A 25101-nucleotide genomic window follows, 5' to 3' on the forward strand; every position below is an offset into this window, starting at 1 on the left:
TGGAAAAGAAACTGGTGTAACAACTTATGCCTACATGGTTAAGTAAGCTTGGTTTCTGATTCTCAACTCGATTTAAAAATTTATAATATTGAACTCACGAGAAGGATTTCATATAGTGAAGTTACATAAAAGCTAAGGGGTGCATTTCCAGCACACTGTTGATATCCACGGGCAAACTCTTCTATATTAGGCAGTTGCCCATAAGTCTGAATTACTCATGCATTTTATAGAGGTATAGGAAGCTGTTTTGATATATTTTGCTGCTATTCATTTTCTACTTGTTGAGCTTATTCATGGGGACTGAAAAAAATCTGTCAACAGGATACAGTGAAACTCTATGTCATGAGTGGTCAACTACATCAAGACTTAAAGACAAAAATACTGAATCTTTTATATATGCCAATTATAAAATAGATCTCTTTGTTGCCATTAGGATAGAACGAAAATGAAATTAAGCAACGAGTCCAAACTAGTTACCCAGTGTTCTAATCTCAGCTACTAAACAATTTTTAAAACAAGCATTATTTTGTATTAGCTTATGGGTGGTCATTTTTCCCTGTGAAATATGGCACAATACTTACCATTAGCATTACTTATATTATTAGACTTACTAATAGGCAAAGAAAGGAAACTGAGACTGCTGCTGCTAAAAGAGTACCTACTTATTCAACTTTGGAATAATCATAGAATGAAATACACTGAAAACATACATTTATCTCCACCCCTTACTGAATTTTGTAGAGGTTCGTATCTCCTGTTTATACCACTGGGATAAAATGATGTTGTTCCCCTCACTATAGAAGACAACTGAGAGATGCACCCATATGGTTTTTACTCCTCTCACGCGTTTTCTGTCAGATGGTGATCATCAGGCTTTACTATCAGTTCCAAGCTTAATGACTATTCTTACACTAATGGAGTAGATATGAAATCAGTGTTGACTTGAGGTATACACAAAAATATTTAGATTTTTTTCCCTCTACTGTTTGTAACTGATATGTAGGTAGAACACTCATTTATTCTAAGCTCACTATGCAAAACACAATCAAACCTGCATTGGTACCTGCTGACAACAGTGATAGAAATTTCTACAAGATTTGTAGAACCCTATCTCTTAAACATGGAGAAATATCAAAAATGAAACAGTTCTAGAATTATGTATTCCTTGGTTAGATTTCAGGATAGAAAAGAGTAAACTTTCAAGCATTCTTTCTCCTTCTTTCCTCATTAACTCAGTTCTCTTTTCCTTCAGGTAAATATCTACATATGACTGTAAAAAACAAATCTCCCACATATTCAAGCTCAGTCTTCGCAGAATCTATCAAAATTAATTTTGCAAGAGAGCAAAAATATATTTTCAGAAATTAAAATCTAACAATACATAAACATTGCTGAATTCCTTCATATTCCTTCTAGACCTCATACATTGTTACATACTCTATTGCTCAAACATGATAAACCAAAAAGATTACTAAAGACCACAAACAATTCTCAATCCTTAATGTTAACAGTCCCAATATATCAGAAAGGCATTTGGATCTTGATTAAGTTGCCTCTGTGCTGAGGTCCAGTGTCTAGCTCTGGGCACCCTGCCTAGCTTCTAACTGCCACTCCAGAACACTGTGACTTTCCAAGTCCTTTGTCACATCTGCCAGCCCCATGTAGATGTCTCGGCTGCTGACCAGACCAGAAGAACACTAGATGCTGATGTTTATGCAACTACATGAGGGCAACTACTAGCGATTCAGCTGGAGCACAGGCATCCAGCACCATTTGAGAAACTACAGGGTAGCTGTTGGCCCTTAATCATATACTGAAGGAATGACTAAACCCATGATAGCCCCATGTAGCAAGACATCTTGTGCATCCACAGTGATACAACATACTTCATGTTAAGGCAGTTAGATTCCACCTTTGGATTATCAGCACCCCTGCTGGTGATGCCCTCATCAAATAGGCAGAAAATGTATTTTGAGAAAACCAAGCAAGATGAGGATGAAAAGAACTTTTTGTTCTCTTGTGAGGAAGAAGATGAAAACCTAATTCTGACTGGAGCACTAGCAAACAGTTTGAGGAGAGGAGAAACCCAAGGGAGATGCAGGGCAGGAGTCCACGACAAATTTTTTTGGCAGACCTCTAGGAAGGGTAAAGGCTTGAGGGAAGCACCTCCGGTGACTGATAACTTAGTAACAGAAAAACTCATCAATCTTTCTGATGATTTGGTTTTATAATATGACAACAAGAGAATTGATGTTAATATTGAAAAGTCACCAGTCTGGGTGGAAATCTCATAATATTATCTCCTCATTCTGTTCTCCAGAAGTGACTGAAACTCTCTTGGAAGACCTCAAATGAAGTTGGAGACTGCAGTTTAAAAATGGGCATCGTGCTGTACACTAGTGCATACTCCCAGGAGGACGGGCACTGAGGGAAGAGACAGGTGTTCTGCCATGCATGCCTGGCAACAGTGTCCACAATGTCACAGGCAGCTTCAGGGATGTTAAGAACAAAATAATGAAACAATATGGATGAAAAAGAAGGTTCTCTAAATCACTGAATATCACACACGAAAAAGATATTTAATTAAAGCACATATACTTCAATACTGGGAAGTTGATTTTAGGATCAGTTCTGAGAGAGTCCTCAGATCTTGGCTAATCCTACTGAGATTAGTAGATTTCTTTGGTATTCCTCTAAGTATAATGAAACAGAGATTAGTCTTCAAATTACATATGTCCTCAGTATTGAACTAAAAACGTCCTTGTGAAGAAAAAAAAAAAACACAAAAAACTACTGTAGTCAATTTAATAAAACATAACCATCCAACAGAATTTCTAAGTAGACAAAATATTACTCATCATTTCCAGAGCACCCCAAGTTTACACACAGCTTTATAACCATAAAGACAAACAAGCTCTTTGATCTGAAAAGCTTATATTTTAATTACTTTATATGGAAAAAATTCAACACCCATATCCAAGATCCTTATGTAAAAGATTTAGCTGAGATGAAAGAGTTCACAACAGGGCACGCAAAAGTGGTTGCAGCATGGCAAGATTTACATACAAAATAAACTTGCAAACACTAAGATTACTTATTGAGGAGAAAGAAAGCTTTAAGAAAGAACAAGCCTGAAGTACTACAAGTTATGGACGGGTGTGCAAAAGTATTTTTTCTGTTCTACTCTGTCAGATTTTACTATATAAGAATAAATAGAAGCACGTACTCAGCAAATCAAAGAAAATGCCTGTATATACAGCACATGTTCTGCAAAACCTGGCAATACAGGGTCATGGTGGTAAACAATGTGACAGAGTGGAGCAAAAGGATTAGATTCATTTAGGATTCACCAGTGCAAGTTAAACACATAACAGCATTCAGAGAGATGCATTTGTCTGTAAGCTCTTTTCCTGCAAGTACCTGATAGTCAAGGAATCTGCCACACACAAATAACTGCACAGACTGGTTAAATATTCCAGAAAATCATTATAGTGGAAAAAGGAGTAGGTACTTTTTAATGCAGATTAGATTAACTGGTGGCTTGGCCAGCACCTTCCCCTAATTATACTTGACTCCATGTAGTTTAAACTACACTAAGTGCTGTCATGTTTCGAGGTTTTATATTCTTAGGCAAGTGCTGACTTTCTCACAGGGTAGGTCTCTGCAGCACTCTGGAGCATTGTCTAGCAATCCTTCTACCAGAAATCGCAGCAGCAGGGAGCTGCAGGTTAATTTACTAGGCTGTGAAGCACGATATCAGGCAAATTATTCTGTGTAGAATAGCTACTATCAGGACCCCTCTAACAGAGAAATTTTCAAAACACTGTGTTGAAGCATAACATGACCTACAGATACAGAAAATAATCTTTTTGAATAGCTATAGGACATAGGTTCAGAAAGCATACATTAAAAATGTCTGAAGTCCCCTCAGCTAGGTAACCTACCTAAAAGAGGGGCCAAAATCGTGTATCAGGTTGGTACATTCCCCTCTACTTCTTTGTAGTAACCAGTTCATGTTTAAATAGAATTCAGAAACCATTTTGTAAAGTAACTTTCAGAAAATATATCATACTATATTCACCAAGTGGACGTTTGGTACTAGATGTCACATTATAAATACCTAATGAAAAAAAATAACAGCAACACCAGTTCTTAGTGGGAAATACCACTGTGTGTATTGGAAATTGGGACTAACAGATGGCTTTTAGTTGGGTGGTAGCTTCTAAAAACAATTTTTGAAGTTATATAATCTTATCTTCAGAGAGTGGGTAGACCTTTGCAGCAAGGGAATCTTAAAAAGTAAGGTTTACATATTCTGGGAGAGATGGTCTTAGTATCTTTACTTCCTATAGAAATAAGAGTCAGTATATGCTTGCAAAATTAAGACTCTTTACGGGACTGGCTGCAAAAGATCAACTTAATACAAATTCTTGCAATATTGAAATTTGACAATACAGGAATTATTTAACTCCATTATAAAAAGGGAATTCAGTAAAGCAACAATATTGCAAACACTGTGTCTCAGTATAACTCTCTTCCCTTTTTTTAACAAATCATAAATACCTGCAGAATACAGTGAAGCTTTATTATTAAATTGAGCAAGTATTACTATATTAAATATTTAAAATTTATCTGCTTCTGTCCATGGAGCCCCAAACAATTAGGTCTGATTATTTTACTATTCCCTAATGAATAAGTAACCAAAATTGTTCTTGAATGTGTTTTTAATGTATCCTCATTAGTAAGCAATTGTATATACTTCTGGTTTGCTCATCATCGTCATGTGAAATTTCATATCACTCTCTCAATAATGCATGTATGCAAGTGTGTGATATTTTTAAAGGCTAACACGTCGATCCAAGACAGTAATTATTTTACTTCAGCATGTTTGGTTATTCTTAGCCATTATATTTCAGTCCAGTCATTATTTATTTAAATGTTATATTAAAAGTAAAGACCAAAACAGTGTTCTTGAATAATGCTACTAAACTGTTTACCTCAGTATTCTCCTGTGATTATTATTTTGTAAAATAAATCTTTCCATGTATGCTTTTTATAAAAAATAATTGTTCTTTTCCTCAGAGAAAAAAAATTACTCTGAATAACTGGCTTCTTAGGAACCATGCATTTTATCAACCTCTAATAGATCTATTCTTCACCAACTTCTTTCAAAACCACTAATTCTATACTTTCAGATCTCCCATTAGGTATAAACCAAACACGATCTTACTTTTATTGCCTTTATATTGCTTCATCTTCTTGATATCCTGACATGAGAGTAAAAAGTGAATCTTTTCTTTGAATATGTACCATCACTGTTTTCAACAATGTTATTATACTTTTAACAATATTTTTTTTTCCACTCTCTCTTAATGTGCCCAAGTATCAACTTCCCTTTCTGGAAGACAGAAGTAAGCAGAAACTGACATTTATATGCCTGTGATGAAATCCAAATCTTTTTCATGAGACTACACTGAACCTTTCCTCATGTTTAAATTTAAATTACTGCTGCCAGCCTTTATTATCTATTATATAACCACATTAAATTTAATCAGATATACTGCTGCCACTTCTGTGAAACCTCTCTGCAGTGTGGTCTCTACATGTTTTTACTATCTTCAGTTTAAAAAAAAAAAAAAATTTAGGAGTATCTTACAACTTCAGTTTCTCAGTATTCATTCCAGGCAATTAAGCAAAACCCTTTAACATATACTCTGCTGTTAAGACTTTCTAGAACTATGCCTTTCATCTAAACTCACGTCACATATCCAAAGACAGTAAGATACTGCATTTACACTTGCAAATCAATAACATAATTTCTGCATTATGCTTCTGAACACAATAGCTTAAATGCAAAAGCAAACATTGCAAGCAACCACCAACTATATAAGATTAAAGGGACTGTTCCAAAGAAAATACTTCAATTTGGAGCTTCAGCTTTATTGAAGTGGCAGATTTCAAAATTAGTTTTAGTTCCAAAAAAATAAGAATTCTCACAAAATATGGAGAATAGCTATGGTTACTGCATGGATAAAACCCAATAATTTTCAAAGTAAGGACTGGAATAAATTTCTGAACACAAAGTAAGATGAAACTCTTTTAAGAGTCAATTTTAAGAAAGTATTATGAAAATAAAAGATCAAGTTTATGAAAGAAAAAGGTTAAGATTTATTGTATCCAACATGAACATCTCGCCAATAGATATATATAAACACACATACACACACGCATATTGAAGGGCAGAAGTTCTTAATACCCTATTTTTCACTTTGCAATCACAGGCCATCCAAAGCAAATAAAAAGTAACATATTCACTGGTATCCACAGGATTTTTTTTCTTGCAGTAAAAAAAGCCCACGTTTCTTTTTCTGTTTGGGTTGTTGTTGTTTTTTCTTTAATATACACGATGTGCAAATATGTTGCAATAAAGACAGCATATTTCTGTGCTTAATATCACATTTAGAATAATTCGTTCTCACATGAATACATACACAGGAACCTCACACCTGACAAGAAGCTGGTAATGATCTTAGTTAGAATTCCAATGACAGAGGAATTTAAAGCAATTTACTTGCCAGAGCTCAGAATTCTCGAAATATATACTTGGACAATCTTCTGCTCTTTTTTCTGACGCCCTTAATTTTTCTGAATGCCTGATCTGCAAGTCATACCGATTTAAATTTTCTTGCTTGCTGTTCAATTCACACAGATTTTTTGAATACACACTTGGTGTGTAACCCCTTTGCTATGATACACCTCTAAATTTAGCCCTGATGTTTTAGTTTGTAGTTTAAATGGATGTCATGATGTTCCATAAATTTTTCTCCTAGAGAAATTACAGGTGTTCATTTTGAAGCAGTTTGTACTATCAACCGTGTTAAAATGCACGATTTTTACACAGCAATGAAAAAAAGTTGGAAAATCCTTATATAAGATGGCTGCTTTTGTTCTTGAAATGACTGAACCAGACTGCCATCTATTGGAAAATAAATATTTTTTTTAATTAAACTTTTTTTTCAAAACTGAAACTGCTATAATTTGTTGTCAAAATTGATTTTGCAAGCAATCATACTTAACTCAGCTTGAAAAGGAAACACCTTAGTTAACTGAACTGTGATAAAATCAAGGATTTTCCTATATCTTTTTCCAGCTCATGTTTTCTGGAACGTGTTTTGAAGCACAGCTCCTTTTCTGACTTGCTCAACAATGAAATTATAGGTTTTTCTGAAAGATTTCTATTTATCAAACAGAAAAACTGTAACATGTCAGCACTGAGCAATACACAAGTATAAAGCTCTCCCAGCTTGCCTGTGCAGCAACTGCCAGGGCTTTCCACGTCTTTGCATACATAGGGGAACTAAAGAATGTATTCAAGTCACAGTGACCACAATAGGAAAAACAAAGACAGGAACTAGGAGTAAAAACCCTATGAAGCCACCGCCAAACCCCACCCAGCCTGAACATCTTTGAGAAAAACTAGGAATTCCAACTAAAATGATACCTAGCTGTATGTAGGCCTTCTTGAGCTCACTCTGAAGTAGAACCACAAAACTATGTTCAATCTGGCCTTTAATTTCAAGAAGACAATGAACAGGGAGTTGTTGTCTGCTGTGTTGCAATATACATGTTTTAATGACTGGTGAAGATATACTAGGAAACGTGGAATTAATATTTTCCATCAGAAGTACATTTAAACACAGCCAGAGCTGAGAAAGAAAATACTGAAATTATAAAGTTTCCAGTGCAGTTTTAACTTGACTTCCTTTAGTTTATTCTTTATAATGTACTCTTCAAATAAAAGCTAACATTAACTTACACTTATCTAATTTTCTGCTATTCAGCAAACAAGCATTCAGTTTTCACCCTTTTCATTAAACATTCTCCCCATTCAGGAAGCTAACACAATCTGCTTTTCCAGAACCCCAACATTTTCACAGTTTTTCCTTCAACTTTTGGAATAGAAGCGTCCTGTGGTGACATTTTTTTTCATCTCCAGATCTGTTTCATGTCTACACTGTGGTGTCTCCTATTACTCTCCTTACTTTTACTTACTACTCCATTGTAGTCTCCCTCTCCCAGATGTTCATGTCTTCTAGTTCATAAGATCCTGACTTTCAGTCTTCCTATTCAGCTCTTCCATGTCCTGAGGAAACTTAGGAATCACAGCTAACTAGTAATTCGGAACTCAGGAGACTAAGCCCAAAGTTTTTTAAATTTTTTTTTTAATTTTTCACCTAACCTCAGAGCTGTGCAAACTCTTCTTTCCATTTGACTTTAAAATACTGTGAGCACATGAATCTCTGAGGTTTTAATGCCTTACGTCACACATCAGACACCTGGTCATTAGAAATATATAAAGTAATAAAAACACGTAATGTTTTCAATGCACAACTTGATGAAAAGAAGTAGTCCTTTATTCCAGTCCTTCCAGAACAACTTGCTGGGTGGCTGGATAACTGATTTTCTGATAACACAGCAAACAGAAGAATGGATTAAATTCTTTCCTTGACCTAAAGACTTCCAACCACAACTTCTTCAAAAGAAAAAGTAGTATTCTACAAGTGCTGTATCACTGAGCAACAAACAATGCAAGACACCTGAGACCAGAAAAGGTACAGATTTTGCCTGTCAATAAGGCATCCTAAGTCCTGCTCTCTGGATTGTACTGGTATTTTTCCAATGGTTGTGCAGTTCAGAAAGAATACTAAATGGGATCACAGCCTGATGACCAGTACTTTATTTGGGAGACTATAAAACCAGTGTTAAATGGTTTTATGCCATGGAAAGAATGCAATGTCACTCTTCCAGACAAAGCCTTTTACTGTCAAGTTATTGCATTAAAAAGCAGGCATCCCCACTACCCTTACACTAAACAAAAACAGTGAGCCCTGCTCCTTCAAGCAAAAGAGACTGGTGCTTGAGATTCAGGAGAGAATTCCAGGCTATGGATCCCAATAGACAGACACCACTTTCTGCAGTCCTAAACCAACCTAAATCTAATTTAGCCAGAACAGTACCACAGGTTTTTTTGGCCCTTTCAAAAGAGCCAATTGCTAAAAAAAATGCTTTGAAATGCACTCTGCTTCCTGATGCCTTCTCTTTCCCAAGCCCATGCTATCCTCAGGAGGTGGCTCCTGTTGCTCATTGGTCCAGCTCCCTAAGTTACTATTCCAATGAGAAATTTCACAGTCTTGGCCTCCTACTTCTCTGAACAATAGCAAGTTTCTTTGCAGGACCTCCCTGCGGTCACGAAGTGTCATGGCTTGATGTTTGGAACCTCTTCAGACCACTGGACTACAAGAAGTCAAAAAACCTGCACCAGTCATCATCTCTGGAACCAATATTTGTTCAGGACATGGTATCATTAACACATTATCAGCAGGGACTTGATTTCTACACCTTTTCAGAGCAGATGCTGGCACAGTCAGCACTAAAAGTTGGGGGAAAACTGCTGATTTGAACCTGAAGTAACTGCTCACTCGTGGAGGCATACCAGGTGCAGTTCTCAGCCCTGTGTTGGAGCTGATAACAGGGAAAGGCAACACTTGGTTCTGCAGGCAAAAAGATCCTGTGCTACCCCTCCCATACAGTCTTGGCACGTGCAGCAGAAACACATGCAAGCTGAACAAATGCAGATAACAGAGAAAAACCCACTTTACCTACTGAGATTTTTACAGAAGATTCCCATGAAAGAGAAAGTTAAAGTCAGAATAAGCTGCAAGAATCTTTCTCTTCTTTAATACATATCCAAGAAATCTACTTCTGACTCCCCACATCTATATACATCTCCACTTCTTTCTCTCTGTATCTTCATGTTCTTACTGAAGACATTTAAATGAATATTTATGTAGTATCACCATACTGTCACATGTCTTCCACAACCATGCTTGCTGGTCCTGCCTCCAGAGTAGTTTGGCAGCCTTCACCTTTTTAACCATTTTTAGAGCTAAACATATCTCTTAGGGCTTCTTCCCAATTACTCTTTGATGGCTCCTTCCAGTGCATGTAGGTTTTTGTATCACCCCTGCACTACAGAGGGAGCCTAAACACCAAGGGAAGGCAGCACTTCCCCAAAATGAAAATACACTGTGCCTTCCATTTCTTGATTCAAGGCAGCCAACTGGCAACTAAACAGACTGAGTAACCCTAAAATACATTTCAAAATGAAATGGAGGCTATAGAACAAACAGGAAAATCCCACATCACAGCAGAGTCCTCTCCATACATGCCTGTATATTTGGGTTTACTCTAGGGGAAAATATGTTCTGCCCTCCATCCTGACTTCATGTTGGGAGTATGCACCCATCATCCTGATTTCAGTTTTCTTAGAAAAAAAAGCTGGATGCATTAGGAGGAGAGCCTATAAAATGCCTTAAACAGTCCCCAATTTTGAAGATTTGTTTTCACATCTAGTTCAATTTAAAATAAATGAAATCTCAAAAAAATGTATTGCCTAATTTACCTTTGTATATCCCTGCTGCACATAAATTACAGATTTAGTGTCTGAATACTTTCTATTTACATTGTATTTTATTTAGGTCTGTAAAAATTTCAGTCGGAGTAGACAGATTTATATGGAATACATTTTCTGCAAAACAGCAGCTGAGCAGATTTAAATAGCAGTTAGCACCTAAATTCAGAGAGACGCTAGAAGAGTGTCTAAAGTGCTTAAATGGGATTAGTACCTTGTTCAAACTGAGTTCAATATGAGTTATATACCTAAACATTCAAACATCTAGAAGGGCTGTACAAAAGTACCGCATTTCAGGGTAGCTAACCATCTCTGTAAATCTCATTTTTTTTCTACATACACTGTAATAAATGCTCCAGAACATGAAGTCCAAAACTTGTCATGGTTTTCCTCACATAGGAGAGCATAATTTTTCTTAATTTACAAACAACACTAATTGAAATTTAACGCTTAGCGTTCTTCCTCTGTTCTTTGCTTTATTTCCTGGGCAATCTCATTTGCTTATTGAGGAAGAGAATTCAATTTAAAAAAAAAAAAAAAAAAAAAAAAAGGCTTGTTACAGTAAGAAAAAATGCACCTTAGAGCACTTTATTCACTGTATTTGCAAATCACTGAAGTTTCACAACCACAACAATTTTCAGTATTAGAGACTCGGTCTTCAACATCATTAGGTTACTGAGAAACCTATACGGTAACAAAACATAGAAGAATTATAACTGAAGATGCTAAGCTGCTTCTTTTGGGAGGGCACATCTGATCAGATTCTGCAAACATTTAGTATTCAATACAGTATTGAGCATACTGATTTCCATTCATTTTTCAAAAAACACCCTTCCTGTCCTCCCCATGCTCAAAACAAGTAACGCAAATGTTTAGTCATATTAGTGGTGTCATAAAAAGACATTCTGAGGTGTGGTAAGCAATATCTTTGTAAAATAAGGGGAACATTACAGTCTAAATCTGTAAGAAGCACATGCTATATTACTTCTATTACATTGTTAACCTTGTACTATTCTCGCTCTTGTACTATTTCTTTCTTCACTGTGCCATAAATAAAGCAGATGTAACTGAATATATTGTCTTTGTATCCAATCTTACTTACTACATTAAGCTTGGTTTGGCTTCCACTGGTCATAAGTTCTTCCTCTGATACTTTACTAAAATTATCCAGATAATGGTCTGATATTGTATGAGACAGATCTTCAAAAGAATATTCCTTTTCTTGGCACAATTTGATTTCATCTAAGAGCTTTGATAATTCTCCAGTCACAGCTTCACCTTTAAAAACAGACACACCATTAGTCAGTAATTAGCATGCCAGGGGTAATTTATGCCTAAAAAGGAAATACACATTCCTTAAATTTATTGAGTATCTGTTATTTCCATGCCTTATCTTCTAAACAACAATCTTCATGCACAATTCTCCTCTCAAAAATAATGGCATATCACTCCAGAGTTGGAATTTGCTAGAGGCAATCTATATACTTCTGCATTGCCCCATACCTTGCATTTAATTAGGATGAATTACAATATATACTTACCCTTTCTGTTTTCTAATCCTGAAAACTCTCTAGAAATAGCAACTATCCAACAGTGTAAAATTAATCCTGAAATAGAAAGTTTCTACAAACACAGAAAATCAATGTCCCATACTCTGCATCGGGTTCACCTTTGCTGCTGTAATCAATTAATATACAACACAGGTTCCATAAACTGTGACTAGATTGGAACTGAGTTTAAGAGTGCACACCTGTCCCATCCAAGTAGCTACGCTTTATAAACAATTCTTGCTCACTTTACTAGTATTAAATAGAATGCTAGAAGGATATACTGGGCAAACCCACACGTTTAAAACATACCTTCCCACAGCAGCCTACCAGAAACCTACGTTTAGTGCATTCTGCCTTGTGTTTCACAGTTTTCTCCTTAATTTATCCTTAATTAGGAAATCTAACAGAAGAGTAAGGCAATGAGTTTTATATGTCTACACTAACTGAGGGCCACTATTAGAAACAGTGGTAGTAGTAAGTCCTAGAATCACACTGAGTAACTATTGTGCAAATAGTCCACCATCAGTAGCAAAAGTCTACAGACTAAAAAGCTACTCATTATGAACTGCATTAGGTTCTGATTACCTACTGCATGTGTGTTACACAGCAGTAACAGCCACGAAAATACTAGTGAAACCCAAGTTTTTCCAGGAGCAAATAAGAAACCCCTTCTCCTGACTCAGTTTACAACAGTCATAGACTTGATAAAATACAGATACTTGCATGTTACTCCATCTTTGGAAATAAAATGCTGAAAAGGAAAAAGAAAGTGAGCATATAAAGCTCAGAATACATAAAACAGACAAGTATATTCATATAACTAAAGAATCCCCGGATAAGACTATATTTGCTCAGTCTAGAGTGTTTTTCTTTTTAGTTTTTCTTCATAGTTACTGTTTGTTATGCTTAGTAAACAAAAATACTCAAAAATATTTTTAAAATTAAACCGATGGCCAGTTATTACTGAAGTTTTCTGAGCCAAGAACAGTTGTTAATTAAAAGCATTTAACTGCCTTTTAATATCTAATTAACAGAAATGTTGCATTCAAAACTCGTTACTCTCATTCAACGGTAACTTTGCACAAAACAAGTAAATTCAGCAAAAATATAATCAGGTTTATTTATACTCCGCTTTTTAATTAGAAAATTGAAATTAATCCAGATTAATATTATAATAACTAAAAATTGAAAATACCTAAATATTAAAATCTACTCTAAAATCATGATACAGTGTCCTATGCAGAAACAGAACTACTGCTTCCTACAGAATTATGTTCATGTTCCCAATCCCATGTTTTCCTACATATGTCCTGCAGTATTTCTTACTGGGCCAGAACGAATTATGCGTGACAAAACTGGACTGACCTGTGAGTGAGAGTGCACTAATTGACTGGTTGATTGCTGCCAGCATGAATACCTAAGGCACATTTTGCCTGTCTTTCAGTGTAAGTACTTATTAAGGTCTCTCTCCTCTATCTAGCTACCTACTTTCATGAAAGTCACAGAAAGTAATTGATACTGCTCTTCCTCTTCCAAATTTGGTTTAAATTATTTGAAATTAGATTGTCAGAGAATGGCAGGCAGATGGATGGGAAACACAATAAAGTACAATTGCTTTCCTTAAGTATCAGATTACACAATCGACAAGCAAAACCCAGCTAGTACGTTTTACATTATTTGTAATTTGAAAGTGGAAATAAGGAATGTGAGATCATGACCTTATTATTAAGAAGCAAAACATATTTTAAAAATATTTACTACTTAATTTCAGGAGAAACACTTCTATTGCACATGGCAGTTGAATTAATCTCAAAGGAACTATTTATCTTCATACACCACATATCTGTTAAGTACCCCAATAGGAAATAGGATTGGAACTATAGCATTTGTTCACTATCACCATGAAGATCATAATGTGACATGCAATAAGAAGCTTAGCTTTCTCATGAATGAAAACTCTCCCTGAAAACATGTTTTAAAAAAAATAAAATAATAAGAACCCAGAAGAAGAAGAACAACAAAACACCATCACAACTCACACAACAAAAACAAAGAGAGGCTTAGTTGTTTGCCAGCAGTCAATTACATTCACTCTGGATAACTATTGAGGACAGAAGTCAGGTTTGGTTCTACAAGAGGATGATTTTCATGAAAGAGCAGGATGATAGCACACTCAGAAAATGCCCTATTTTAGTGGCTGCGTGTGTAAATGGAGAATCAGAACATATAATGAAAGCACGTGCAGACAACCAGCGATCATCACAGTGTATAAAAGCTGTGTGAGAAGATAAATGGAAGAACAGAACACATGTGATCTCTGAAAGAGGCTTCCAAATGTAACACAATTGGAAGATGTACTCACTGGGAAAGATGAAGTAAATTCCATTTTTAACCCAAATGTGAACAATGCCTGCAGAGTACTTTGACATATTTAGTATTTTTGTTTTACTTGACTATGAAATGTGTAAGGTCAGATAAATTAAAAAGATTTAAGATCAAATAATGCAACACACTGTAATTCATCAGTGACTTGTCCTTTTTGAGAATACAGTTCCTTGCTCTTCTATATGACATGGATTACACTGTATGTAGTCAAGACAGCTAACTGATGCTGGAAAAAAGCTTCTTGATACCAATTACTTTCTTTTTCATTTTGTATGTCTGTATCAATGTTTTAGTAATACAATTTTAATATTAAAGAAAAGTTTGGTACAGCTTTTGCATTCACAGAGTACGTGTATTTACTTTTAGCCTTTGGAGACGGAGGAACTTCTGGGGACAAAATGCAAGACTGACGTTCCGCGCATTCCAGTGGGTGTTCCTCTGAAATACTTGCATTTCCTGTTTCCATATATTCTGCAATTTAAAGATACACATACGCTTAAGTGATTGGATTAAGGGGGTTTATTTCAATCAAAAGATATTTGCTATTTCATTTTTCATAAAGCCTTTACAATTTTTCATATTACAACCTTGTAATTATTCATAAACACTGCTGCAAGGCAATCATTTGCTCAAAGTATTGCAAAACACTAGAACGGGCAGTTCTCTAATTTGCTGAAACTGTTACAGAAATCTCATGGTAAGAGTAATGAATTGAGACTATCCCTGTGTTTTTCCTGTCTCATTGAAATATCAATTGTTCCTTAATATTATTACCATTGAAAGAGGCTTTTATTCTAAACTTGTGCAGAGTTTTTAGCCAAGATAGTCAGGATGCTCACAATAAGTACAAACACTGATACTATTAAAAACCCAAATATTCTGCTTGCAGCACAGAGAGAACACATGATGGGAAAAAAAAGAACACAAACTCAAAAATGTAGTTAAAACTCACAGGCCAAAAAGCACTGTGCTAAAGTTTCCATATTTTTCCCCCTTAAAACTTCCCTTGCACCATGTTCACAACAATGTTTATACAAACTGAAAAACATGAAAAGATGAACTTCAATTTTATTCCTGTTCTTTTCATAAAAATATCTACAATATTTTCATGTGTTTTTGTACACAGGCTACCTCAATGGAAGACCAAGACCTACTGGAAACCCAGGACCTAATAATTAGAAATTAATTTATGCAATAGTGGCACCTTTTTCCAGCACAGTGACTGAGTCTCAGTTCTGGCAGTTATTCTGCATCTGCATTTTTTGGGGTTTCTGAAGCTTCTTAAACAGTTTCTTTCTGATACTAATAGTAACCACAATAGAACATGTTGCAACACACACAAAACCAAACTACAGCAACTGTTTTCATCAATATCACTCTGAAGGACTAACTAAGGAGTTTCTGGGAACTGAAATCTCCCTGATTTAATTTCTACAGTCTACAATCCACTTGTTTAACTCGCTGTTACTCATGATTAAATAACAAATCCCAAAACCCAAATACAATCTGTGATAAAATAGACATCCAAGAAACTGAAATTGGAAATGGCATAGAACAGCACACAGTTTCAGAATGCTTTGCAGATTGTTGGTAGGGTTTTTTTTTAAATGTATGATTTGAAAGTGCCATATATTAAGTTTGATGGTTGGCAATGATCCCCTGGATAATGTCATACATTTCTTCATATGAAAATTTCATACTTCGATTTTTTTTGTGTGGTGCTGAAAGCAAAGAAGCAAAGATGAGCTGTAAGAGACCACGAGAAAACTAGCAGCATGAAAAAATGCTCTGGAATGTTTTCCAGCTCTGTCAGCTATAGTATTTGTTAAGTTAATGTGCAAGATGGAGAAGAAATAAAAAGAAAGCCAGACCCGAAGAAAACAAAAAGAAAAAAGGAAATCAATTTGTGCCTGAAAATATTTGCTTGGTAATTATGTAACTGTCCAAAAGCAAATCTAAAATGAACTTCTATCAGGTGTGAGTGTTACAATTATTAGATCAATACAGCTATTACTAGGAGGGGGAATGAAGGGGAGATTGTGAAGGACTTTAACCTTGCTGTCATCATACAAGACAGTGGGTTTAAAATAATTCTCTATTTTTATTCTTTGTCAGGCCCCACTTCCAGACCAATGAACTTACCTGCTGGAGGCTAGTTCTGAGGAGGAAATCCTAAGTTCAACATAAGTCTCAAATACTTACTTTTAAAAATGCAGAGTTCTTTCCAGAAAACCTCTACAAATGTCTCACACAAGCTATGGTGTACAAGGTTTACAACAGGCCAGCAGCATGTTATCTTTGTAAGGGTGCAACCCTTAAAAATTCGGACTCCTGTAGGACTTCTACTCCTAACTTGGTTGGATGCTACTGAAAATTCTACCAGAGATGTACAAGACAAAGACAGCGACTCAGTTGCAACAGGCTTTTAGCCTAGGCAAATGTACACTTACCCACAATACTGGCAGAGAAACTAACACAAAACAGCTGATCCATATGAAGAGCCAAAGAGCACACATAAGCACTGAATGCTTTCACCAGCAGCTGACTTCTATTCACCTGCAGATAACTAGGAATTCATCTTCAAAGCCTGCCCAAACTTATCGAAAAAAGGTGATTCTGTTGCCATCGTTTACTCTGGCTGCTGTGTGCTTGAGAGACTGCTCAGGTTGGATCACTTTTCCCAAAGAAAGACAATTCAGAACAAAGCCAAGCTTAGTGAATTGTAACACTTCATGACCAGAACAGTTTCCCCAGCTGTGCTCTCACAGAGTTTAAAGAAAAACCTCTCATTCCTACAATATAGGAGAGTAAAGGCTGTTTGGGACACAGCCTCTCATATTCATAATGGGAAGAATGGACTATTTTACTTCTGTTTACCCAAACAGCAGATTACAGTTCAGTGAGGATTAATACTAAGAATTCCAAAAACTTTGCCTGCTTAGCAGAATTCTTTTCTATCAGATGTTGACACAGCCCCACTCAACCTAATTAGGGTCATGTGCACAAAAAAGTAATAGCATAAAAGTAGCCTTACAGCAGTGGAAATAAGAACAGTGGGGAACATAACCAAAGAAGATAACAAGCTCTGGAAAGTTGAAACAGTTGGAACTCCAGCTTTCTCAGTTTCTGTAACACTGATTAGGCCAAAAGCCAAGCAGAAGGGAAAAAATAAACATGTAAGCAGAGAAACACAGATACCTCTCCACCATGAAGAGAGCACAGCCCAGCTCAGCTAGAGCTGCTTCTGAACTTCCAGAGACAGTAAAAGTACAGCTTGCTTTAACTTCAGCACCTCTTAGATCCTAAGCTCTCTAGTAAGGTAAGACTTCTGTTTAAATTACAAACCTCGGCTTTTAGACTAATGGTTACATTCACCTCAGAGAACTTTTTACTTTTAATGGGAAAAAACCCAATCAAATTTTTTTTTTTTATTTTGGCTTAAATGAAGCATGAGCTCCTTTCTCTTTTGTTTTCAGACCCTATGTCAGCTATGCCATGGGTGGATCCACACAGAGTTCCTTCTAGAGCAATCTTCTCTAAAGAGACCAAAAGGTTTTTTAAAACTCTAAAAAAAAAAAAAACCCAAAAATGGCCAAATTTTATTAGAATAGAAATCTGAACACTCACCTTTTCAAACAGAAGACTCTTCAAAGTAACTAGATCAGAGAAATAAAACTTGTTTAGAAACCACTCCCCTCCACAGCCGATAGCCCTGCAGGGGCATGCTTACTCCTCCATCACTCCACATCTTCGTGAAGAGGAGCAACCTTCAGAAAAACCTCTGCCCTTCCCCAGGCTCTTCCAGAACCTGGCTGAGGATCCTGCAGCTCTACTGAGTACTGTCCCAGCCTGGGAGCTGTTAAAAAGCTCTTCCCAGAACAGCTCACTTGGTCCCCTGGGAAGGAGCCCACCCGAGGCTTGATGACCCAATTTCCCTCCTCTTTACAGCAGCTGCAGTAGCAGAAAACTGACTGGTAACTATTGTCAGGTGTGCTAAGGTGACAGACTTGAGCTGAGATGGAAGCTGGTTGACTTCAACCTCCTAAATTTCAGAAGACAATTCTGAATGACTCAAGTTTAGTTTAATCCCAGAGAAACCTTAAATCAGTAGATGGATTTTGTGCACGTGTTCAGGGAAGTCAAACAGAAACAAGCACTGAAGCACCACTATGATTCTGAGATAGTATGGTTCTAAGTGCAGCTAAACTTTCAGTTACCAGAACATCAGCAGTTAAATTAATTCATAAGCATAGTTAATACTCTACAGCTGTCACGCAACAGCCTATAAAGGAGATGAGAAGACCCCTGGGGAAAAAAAAAAAAAAAAAAAACAAAAAACCACAAACACCAAACCAAACCCACAAGTAAAACAAACAAACAAAAAGAAAACAAAACCACAAAAAAAAACCACCAATAAAACAATGAAGGGGGACTGAGTTCTCAATTATTTTCATCCCACACAGCTGTAATCCTTCCAGTGAGGCTGGCCTCCTGCAGCCTCAGGAAGATCTACATGACCAAAGAACGGGAGAGAGAGTAAGAATACAAAAAAGAAAGACAGTGCTAATGACACCAAAGCTATTTAAGCAGAGAGGAGAAGAAAGAAGTCCTGTTCTGCAGCTGCTTATACATTTTCTGTTTATGAATAATTGGGTAACAGGTACAAACAATGTTAGGTTTCTAAGCAGCTTCAGCAGAAGAGAGGAAACAGCTTTCCATTGCATCTCCCTCCATACTGTCTATGCAGCAGCGCTTACTGTGCCTTCCTGGGGCTCATGACATTTTTCATCTGTTTATCTACTATCTCCTTTTTTTTTTCCATAAAAACAAGAATTCTGCTTCCAGAAATAGTAAAAGAGCAAGATTCTAATAGAGAGCATAGTGGGCTGTGGAGAAAGAGCTGAAAGACAGTATAGCATGCACCTGCGTCACGTTCACATGTGCTAAAACTAAAACACAGCTGGTTGGTTTAATTTTAGGCCTACTAGCCTTGGCAACATCCCTTTTATCTTCAATGCCTAATTATAAAGTCCTAAGTGCCAATACTGTTAACTGCTTCAGCACTGAATGCTGTTGTTTCACTGCACCCATGAAATGCATTCAATAGCCCGGCCTTACTTTGGGACAGTATCCTAATTCTCTGCTCTTTGAGTACACAGTGCCTATACAGCTATTTCTTCCTAATCAAATTAAAAATCTAAACTCTAATAAGTATTTTTCAGTGAGTTCAATGCAACTCAGACCTGAGAAAGACACTGAACATGAAGTGACATGTATGAAAGACATGTTTAGAATTAAAACTTGAACTGTCATTTCTATTAATTCCATCTATAATTAAAAGGCAGTAAAAAAACCATTCACGTGGCATATAGCTTATTCAGCCTTTTTCATGTTGCTCTTTAATGTGATTTCTTAATTTATTTTCCCTCTATCAGATAATATGCCAACATCTCAAAAAATGGCAGACTTTGCAAACACAAATATAATATTTTTGCAGAAACTTCCATTGCTATTTTCTCAGGTTAGTAAGAAAAGATGTAAAGTAAAGATCACAAAAACCTAGGATCACTTCTAAAAACTCACCGGCCAAAGTTTTTGGTTTTTTTAAAACCATAACCTGTAAAAAGTAGTTTTCTAAATATTCTTTTAAAAAGGGAGAACAATTTATATCCACAATTCTTAAATTCTGTGAGGGCATTCACTCACAGCTGGCTACCAGCCCTGAAAGTTTTAGGATCAGCTCAATGGATTTTGCATTTCTGCCTCCATGAACTGCTTCTAAACAAGGAAATTATTTTCTTCAAAGAACGTTCTCATAAATATCCTCAAAACCATTTTCTTTCTAAACTTTCCTTATAACTCTGTTATCCCCCTGCATATAGGGGTGAAGAACCATCAGGCCCACTGACAATACACATGATTTCCTTGGTCATTTCTGCCAGCCTATTCATATGCATCTTTCAGCCTATGTGGAAAGCTAATGTTTTGTGGCAGGGACAAACATTATGTTGTTAATGCTATAAAATGTGCAGTAACACTCGTAACAGTGCAAGGGGAAAACAGTAAAAATTAATGAGAATGCTAGGTGATAAAATCTTGCTCTATCCTGGCAACAAGGTGAAAGAATAAATTCAATGACATTATGTCTGCATAAAGAACAAAATTAGCAAGAAACATACAAAATCTGACCAGTAATTGTCTGACACCATTAATTTAATTTCTTTTTCATATAAGTCTACATGAAGGAGACACATAAGCTTCTCTAGACAATCATCTAAGGACAGCAGCTTTCATGGGAATGTATTTGGAAGCCACTGAATCTCTCCGAGTAATTGACCTTTTTTTTGCATGGAATTCATTACCCATCATCGAGCTCAATTACAGTACATTCAGGATTCCCAAAATCTCAGTGCTTCACTGACTTTTCAGCTACAATAGGATAAATACCCACACTTTAGTGAAGAGTATACTCAACGGGCTTTTTAGAGGAGAGCAGGTCAACTGTATCATCAGTAGTGCTAGTACTGAATACTACCACTCCTGATTTTATTTTTCAACTTCAGCTCACCATTCAAACTTTATCTTTGATGGATAAAGCTTCAGTGAACATTTTGCTGATGAAAAAGAATCTAAGTGGGTTCTAAGGGAGTTCTGAAGGGGGTCCTCAGGTTGTCTTAAGAGTCAGAATGACATCTTTGTAACATTTTTCATCCTTGTGCCTCGCTTCTGACTATAAGGCAGACAGAGCAAAAATAAACAGCTGCTCATTACAAGCACAGTTTCATCACACTAATATGAGTTGAAAGTACTAGGCAGTCATCTTAATACTTTCAAGGCACGCATTTGAAAAAGATTCTATGTCAATGCATCAAAAAGCCTTGAAATCAATACATTTCCTTTATGTGTGTGTGTGGCAAAAACTGAGGGCAGGTACTGATCCATCAACATAAGAAACCCCTGAGAGGTTTTTGGGTGCTTTCTTATTCACAGAGCAAGGGTACTTTGAAGAAACTGTTCATCAGTGGGATTGACACTGCAAGGTTATCATGCTAAGGAGAAAATGGAACAATAAAGAGACGCTAAAACGAAAATTAGTTTAGTTGGTGATGGAAATTCATGATAAAACCTAGATTACTATCTGAAGGATGATTGATTTGGATGTCTAAGAAAGTGGAAGCTCTGACTGACCCTTTTCCTGCCACTGAAGAAGTTTCAGTATAACATTAACTCTCTTTTCCTCTAGATAGTGGTATGTTCATGCTTGCAGCTGAGTGAGGACATAAAGGTTGAAGCTTGAGTCTGAGTCTGAGTGAAATTAGGAACTCCCTTCTGCTGACAGGGGGAAGCCCTATGTCCCTCATCCATATCCCCCTCCCCATTTTTTGATTCTGCCAGATACCCGGGACAGAGCTAACTCTAGGACCTGAATCACATAGAAGGCAGGTTCATTAATACAACTAAGAAAGACCCAGTGTGGCCACATGACCTCATTTTCTCTAGGAAATGCTCTTATAAAATATAGTTATGGAGGAGACTGAAGCATGAGCTAGTTCATATGTAGAACCACCACTGAACTGATTAAAATGGCTTTTTTAAAGGTGAGATAATCAATAGAGATGGAAATGCAGCAATGATACCTACAGGGAACTCCTCTGTCAAACACAGTTAATGAAAGACTAATCTGAAGATGAGGGAAAAAAATTTCACAGAGGAGAATAAATTATGTTTAACACTGAGTTATGTTCTAATTCATGTTTCATCACTTTACTGCCATCTTCTAGAGTAAAAACCTGAAGTAAACAATGGACTTCCAACAGTCTCACACCATGAAAGAAAGATGAGGAATAAGAACAAAGGTATGTACAAAAAAAAAAAAAAAAGGTATTATTTCTGCTATAATAACAAGCGATACTGCCTGCTTTTTGTTGGGTTTTTTTGTTTGTTTGTTTGCTTTCAATTTAAGGAAAATGAGAAAAATATAATGAAATGTTTTGGGAAAATATCTTTCAGTCATATAGTTGTCATTTATGAATGAATTGAGCATTTCAATTGTAGGTTATCATTACAATCTAAAAACAATGAAGTGAAACATTACAGTATGTCACTGTGTAATGAAGAGTAACTAAAAGTGACACACCATGCTAATTTCTATGGTCCATAAAAAAGAACGGGTTGACTCTGAATTTCAGATACTGAACCATTTATTTTTGTTCAACTAGTAAACAAGAATTTTGTATTTTTAATTAAAAAGACTGTTCTTTTCTATAACAAAGTATTTAAAGACTAGAAATTACTATATACCTTAATATTTCTCCATGCTATTCTGATTTGTCTCTAACAAATGTATAACTGAATATCACTTACCTTGAAGTAGAGCTGCAATTTGAAGTGACTGCTGAGATGGATGTTCTTTAAGTATATCCAAAACCGTTCTACCCAAACTGTCCTTTATGTTGGTATCTATTCCTGAAAAAGAAAATGATCTGTGGTAGAATTTTTAACTCCAAGTGCTTTAGATTAGAAATGCAGTGTATCAGATTCAACTATCTGGTATATTGAAAGCAAGTGGTTTTACAACTGTAGCAGATTAACAGCTGCATTACAGCTGAAGTACAGCAGACTCTTTAAAGCTTGAGTAGCCTAAATTCACATGCTGACATGGATGGTTTTTATGTTTCTGTAATTCATGGGGATATGAAATAAGCTTCTTAAACCACATTTGGGATTATTTTAACAAGCATCCTGAAAAGAATATTTTATGCAACCAAGAAATTCTCTGAATGTTTTTCCTATGTTCCTCTCCAAATTGCTTTAATTCACTGGGGACTTTCTAGTTGGTAGTACCAGTATATGTTTTGGGAGCAATACTGTAAGGTACTAGATAAGGCTACACAAAAGGAGAAAAAAACCTCCTGCTGGTTTCCTGGAAGACCCCAGCTCCTGGGGAGACATTCCCAGAAACTAGTAAGTGGACTAAACTGAAGAGAGGAGTGATATGAAGATAACATGTCCTTTTATTCTGCAAACCAGATGGGAACACAGAAAACTGCCCCTTGGGCCTATGTCATTTGTCTATCATCCCAAAATTAGCTTATTGACTATAGCCACTCAAACTGCCTAAGAAAAAAGGTATAGAAAGAGATTGGACATAAGCAAAAACAGGGGAGAAGTTCCATCAACACTGCAAAAGATGGCTGACAAGCTGGTCCTTCTCTCTCCACTTCTGCGGATGCCTGGAAGGTGAGACGTATTTTATCCATGCTAATTACTTGCCTGTAAATAACGAGAGTTTACTTTTGCTTCACAGTATTCTTAGTAAATTGCTTTGCTTTAAAGTTTTTGCTTATGTTTTCCTTTATTATTATTACTACATGGTTTAAATGTGTTTTTGCACTTAGACCCTATTCCAGATGAAATGAGCCCTATAAATTGTCACAAATTTGTATTACTAAATGTGGTATTTTGTGAACTGTTAGAGTGAGTCTGTTTCTAGGTGCTGACAGTTTTATCAACAGCGAAATAACTCATAGGAGAAACTTGCTGAGGGGTTTCCCTATCACTATTAAGCGTAGTCTCTCTAAAAAACAGTATCAAATGTCCTGTCTGTCTCGGCAAACCTGTTAAGCAAAGTGTCTCACCTGATGAGACACTAACAGACTGTTTTGGACATTAAAAGGCTTTGATCTCCTGGGGGAACACTGATAGACACAAATAAATTAATACAGGTTGGACAGAAAATTCCTCTTTTCTGCCCCTTTTTAGTGTGACAAATATGAAAAAGTTTCTAACTTTATCTTAATAAAGTTGTACTTCATGGCAACATTTTTGAAATTCATGCTCTGAATGGACTGAAATAACCATGTATAGTATGCAGGCATTGAGAACAGCTACAACATTTCCTCACGGACTGTTCAGACTGCTGACAAAGTAATTCGCTCAAACTGTGAATGTAAGTTTAAGGCTTGCCCTGAATCAGAACCTGTTGTATGTGTAAGTGCATGACTCTCTACCTTTGTCTTGTAGGGTTACCTCAGAAATGTTTGCCTTGTGGTAGAAGACTCAAGTTGTTTTTTAGTTTGGATGTACTTTCATAAAAAGTAAAGGCATGAAAAGTCCTAACAAAGTGAAATTCTTCTCAGGACACTGAACAGCAAAGATCAGAGGAAGCAGGATTTATAAGCACATTCTGAAAGCATTCACCAGAAAAGGCTGTAGTTCTAGTAATTTCCTAATCCAATGGGTAGTCTCCTAGTTTGTTTTGTAAGAAAGGGATTTTTTTTTTTCCTCACTGAAAATAAAGCCAAAATATTGCTGGGCTATTTAGCAGTGGCAGCTGACTTTCAGAGGCCAGACACACCAACTTACACCTTTCCTTTGCAGTAGCTACTTATAACATCATCTGAGTCTTTCTGAAGCAGAACTAGAGAAAAGGGCATTGTTAGGTAAAAAAGGAAGAAGGTGGGAAGTGTTGCAGAAGTGCAGAGCATTTGGGGTTAAAGGAGTTCACCATGAAGATTCCACTATCCTGTCTTGTATAATTACATGCTGGTAAAGGCTGTAACATGTATTAATATATAAGAGGTGTCCTTTTTCTGTAGTCTGAAGGGCTTTCTATGTTTCTGTGATGGTCTCCAGTCCTTCCTTTTTTAGGAAATAAAAACGTGAAGATCCCTTTCAGCCTCCTTCTTATTCATC

General features: G+C 36.3%; 1 protein-coding gene across 4 annotated transcripts in view; it reads right to left on the reverse strand.

Annotated features, from left to right (window-relative positions):
* Nucleotides 1-25101, reverse strand: part of ANKS1B (ankyrin repeat and sterile alpha motif domain containing 1B) — a 420494-nt gene that overhangs the window by 328672 nt on the left and 66721 nt on the right. For all 4 annotated transcript variants that reach the window (XM_050323424.1, XM_050323422.1, XM_050323423.1 and 1 more), the window contains exons 6-8: nucleotides 22771-22872; nucleotides 14767-14877; nucleotides 11574-11749 (exon numbers count right to left, since the gene is read on the reverse strand). In XM_050323424.1, the coding sequence (XP_050179381.1) occupies nucleotides 11574-11749; nucleotides 14767-14877; nucleotides 22771-22872 (389 nt within the window). The remainder of the gene's footprint in view (nucleotides 1-11573; nucleotides 11750-14766; nucleotides 14878-22770; nucleotides 22873-25101) is intronic.

The sequence above is a fragment of the Myiozetetes cayanensis genome, unplaced genomic scaffold (assembly GCF_022539395.1).
Source record: "Myiozetetes cayanensis isolate MyiCay16 unplaced genomic scaffold, myiCay2020 scf3, whole genome shotgun sequence".
NCBI lineage: Eukaryota > Metazoa > Chordata > Aves > Passeriformes > Tyrannidae > Myiozetetes > Myiozetetes cayanensis.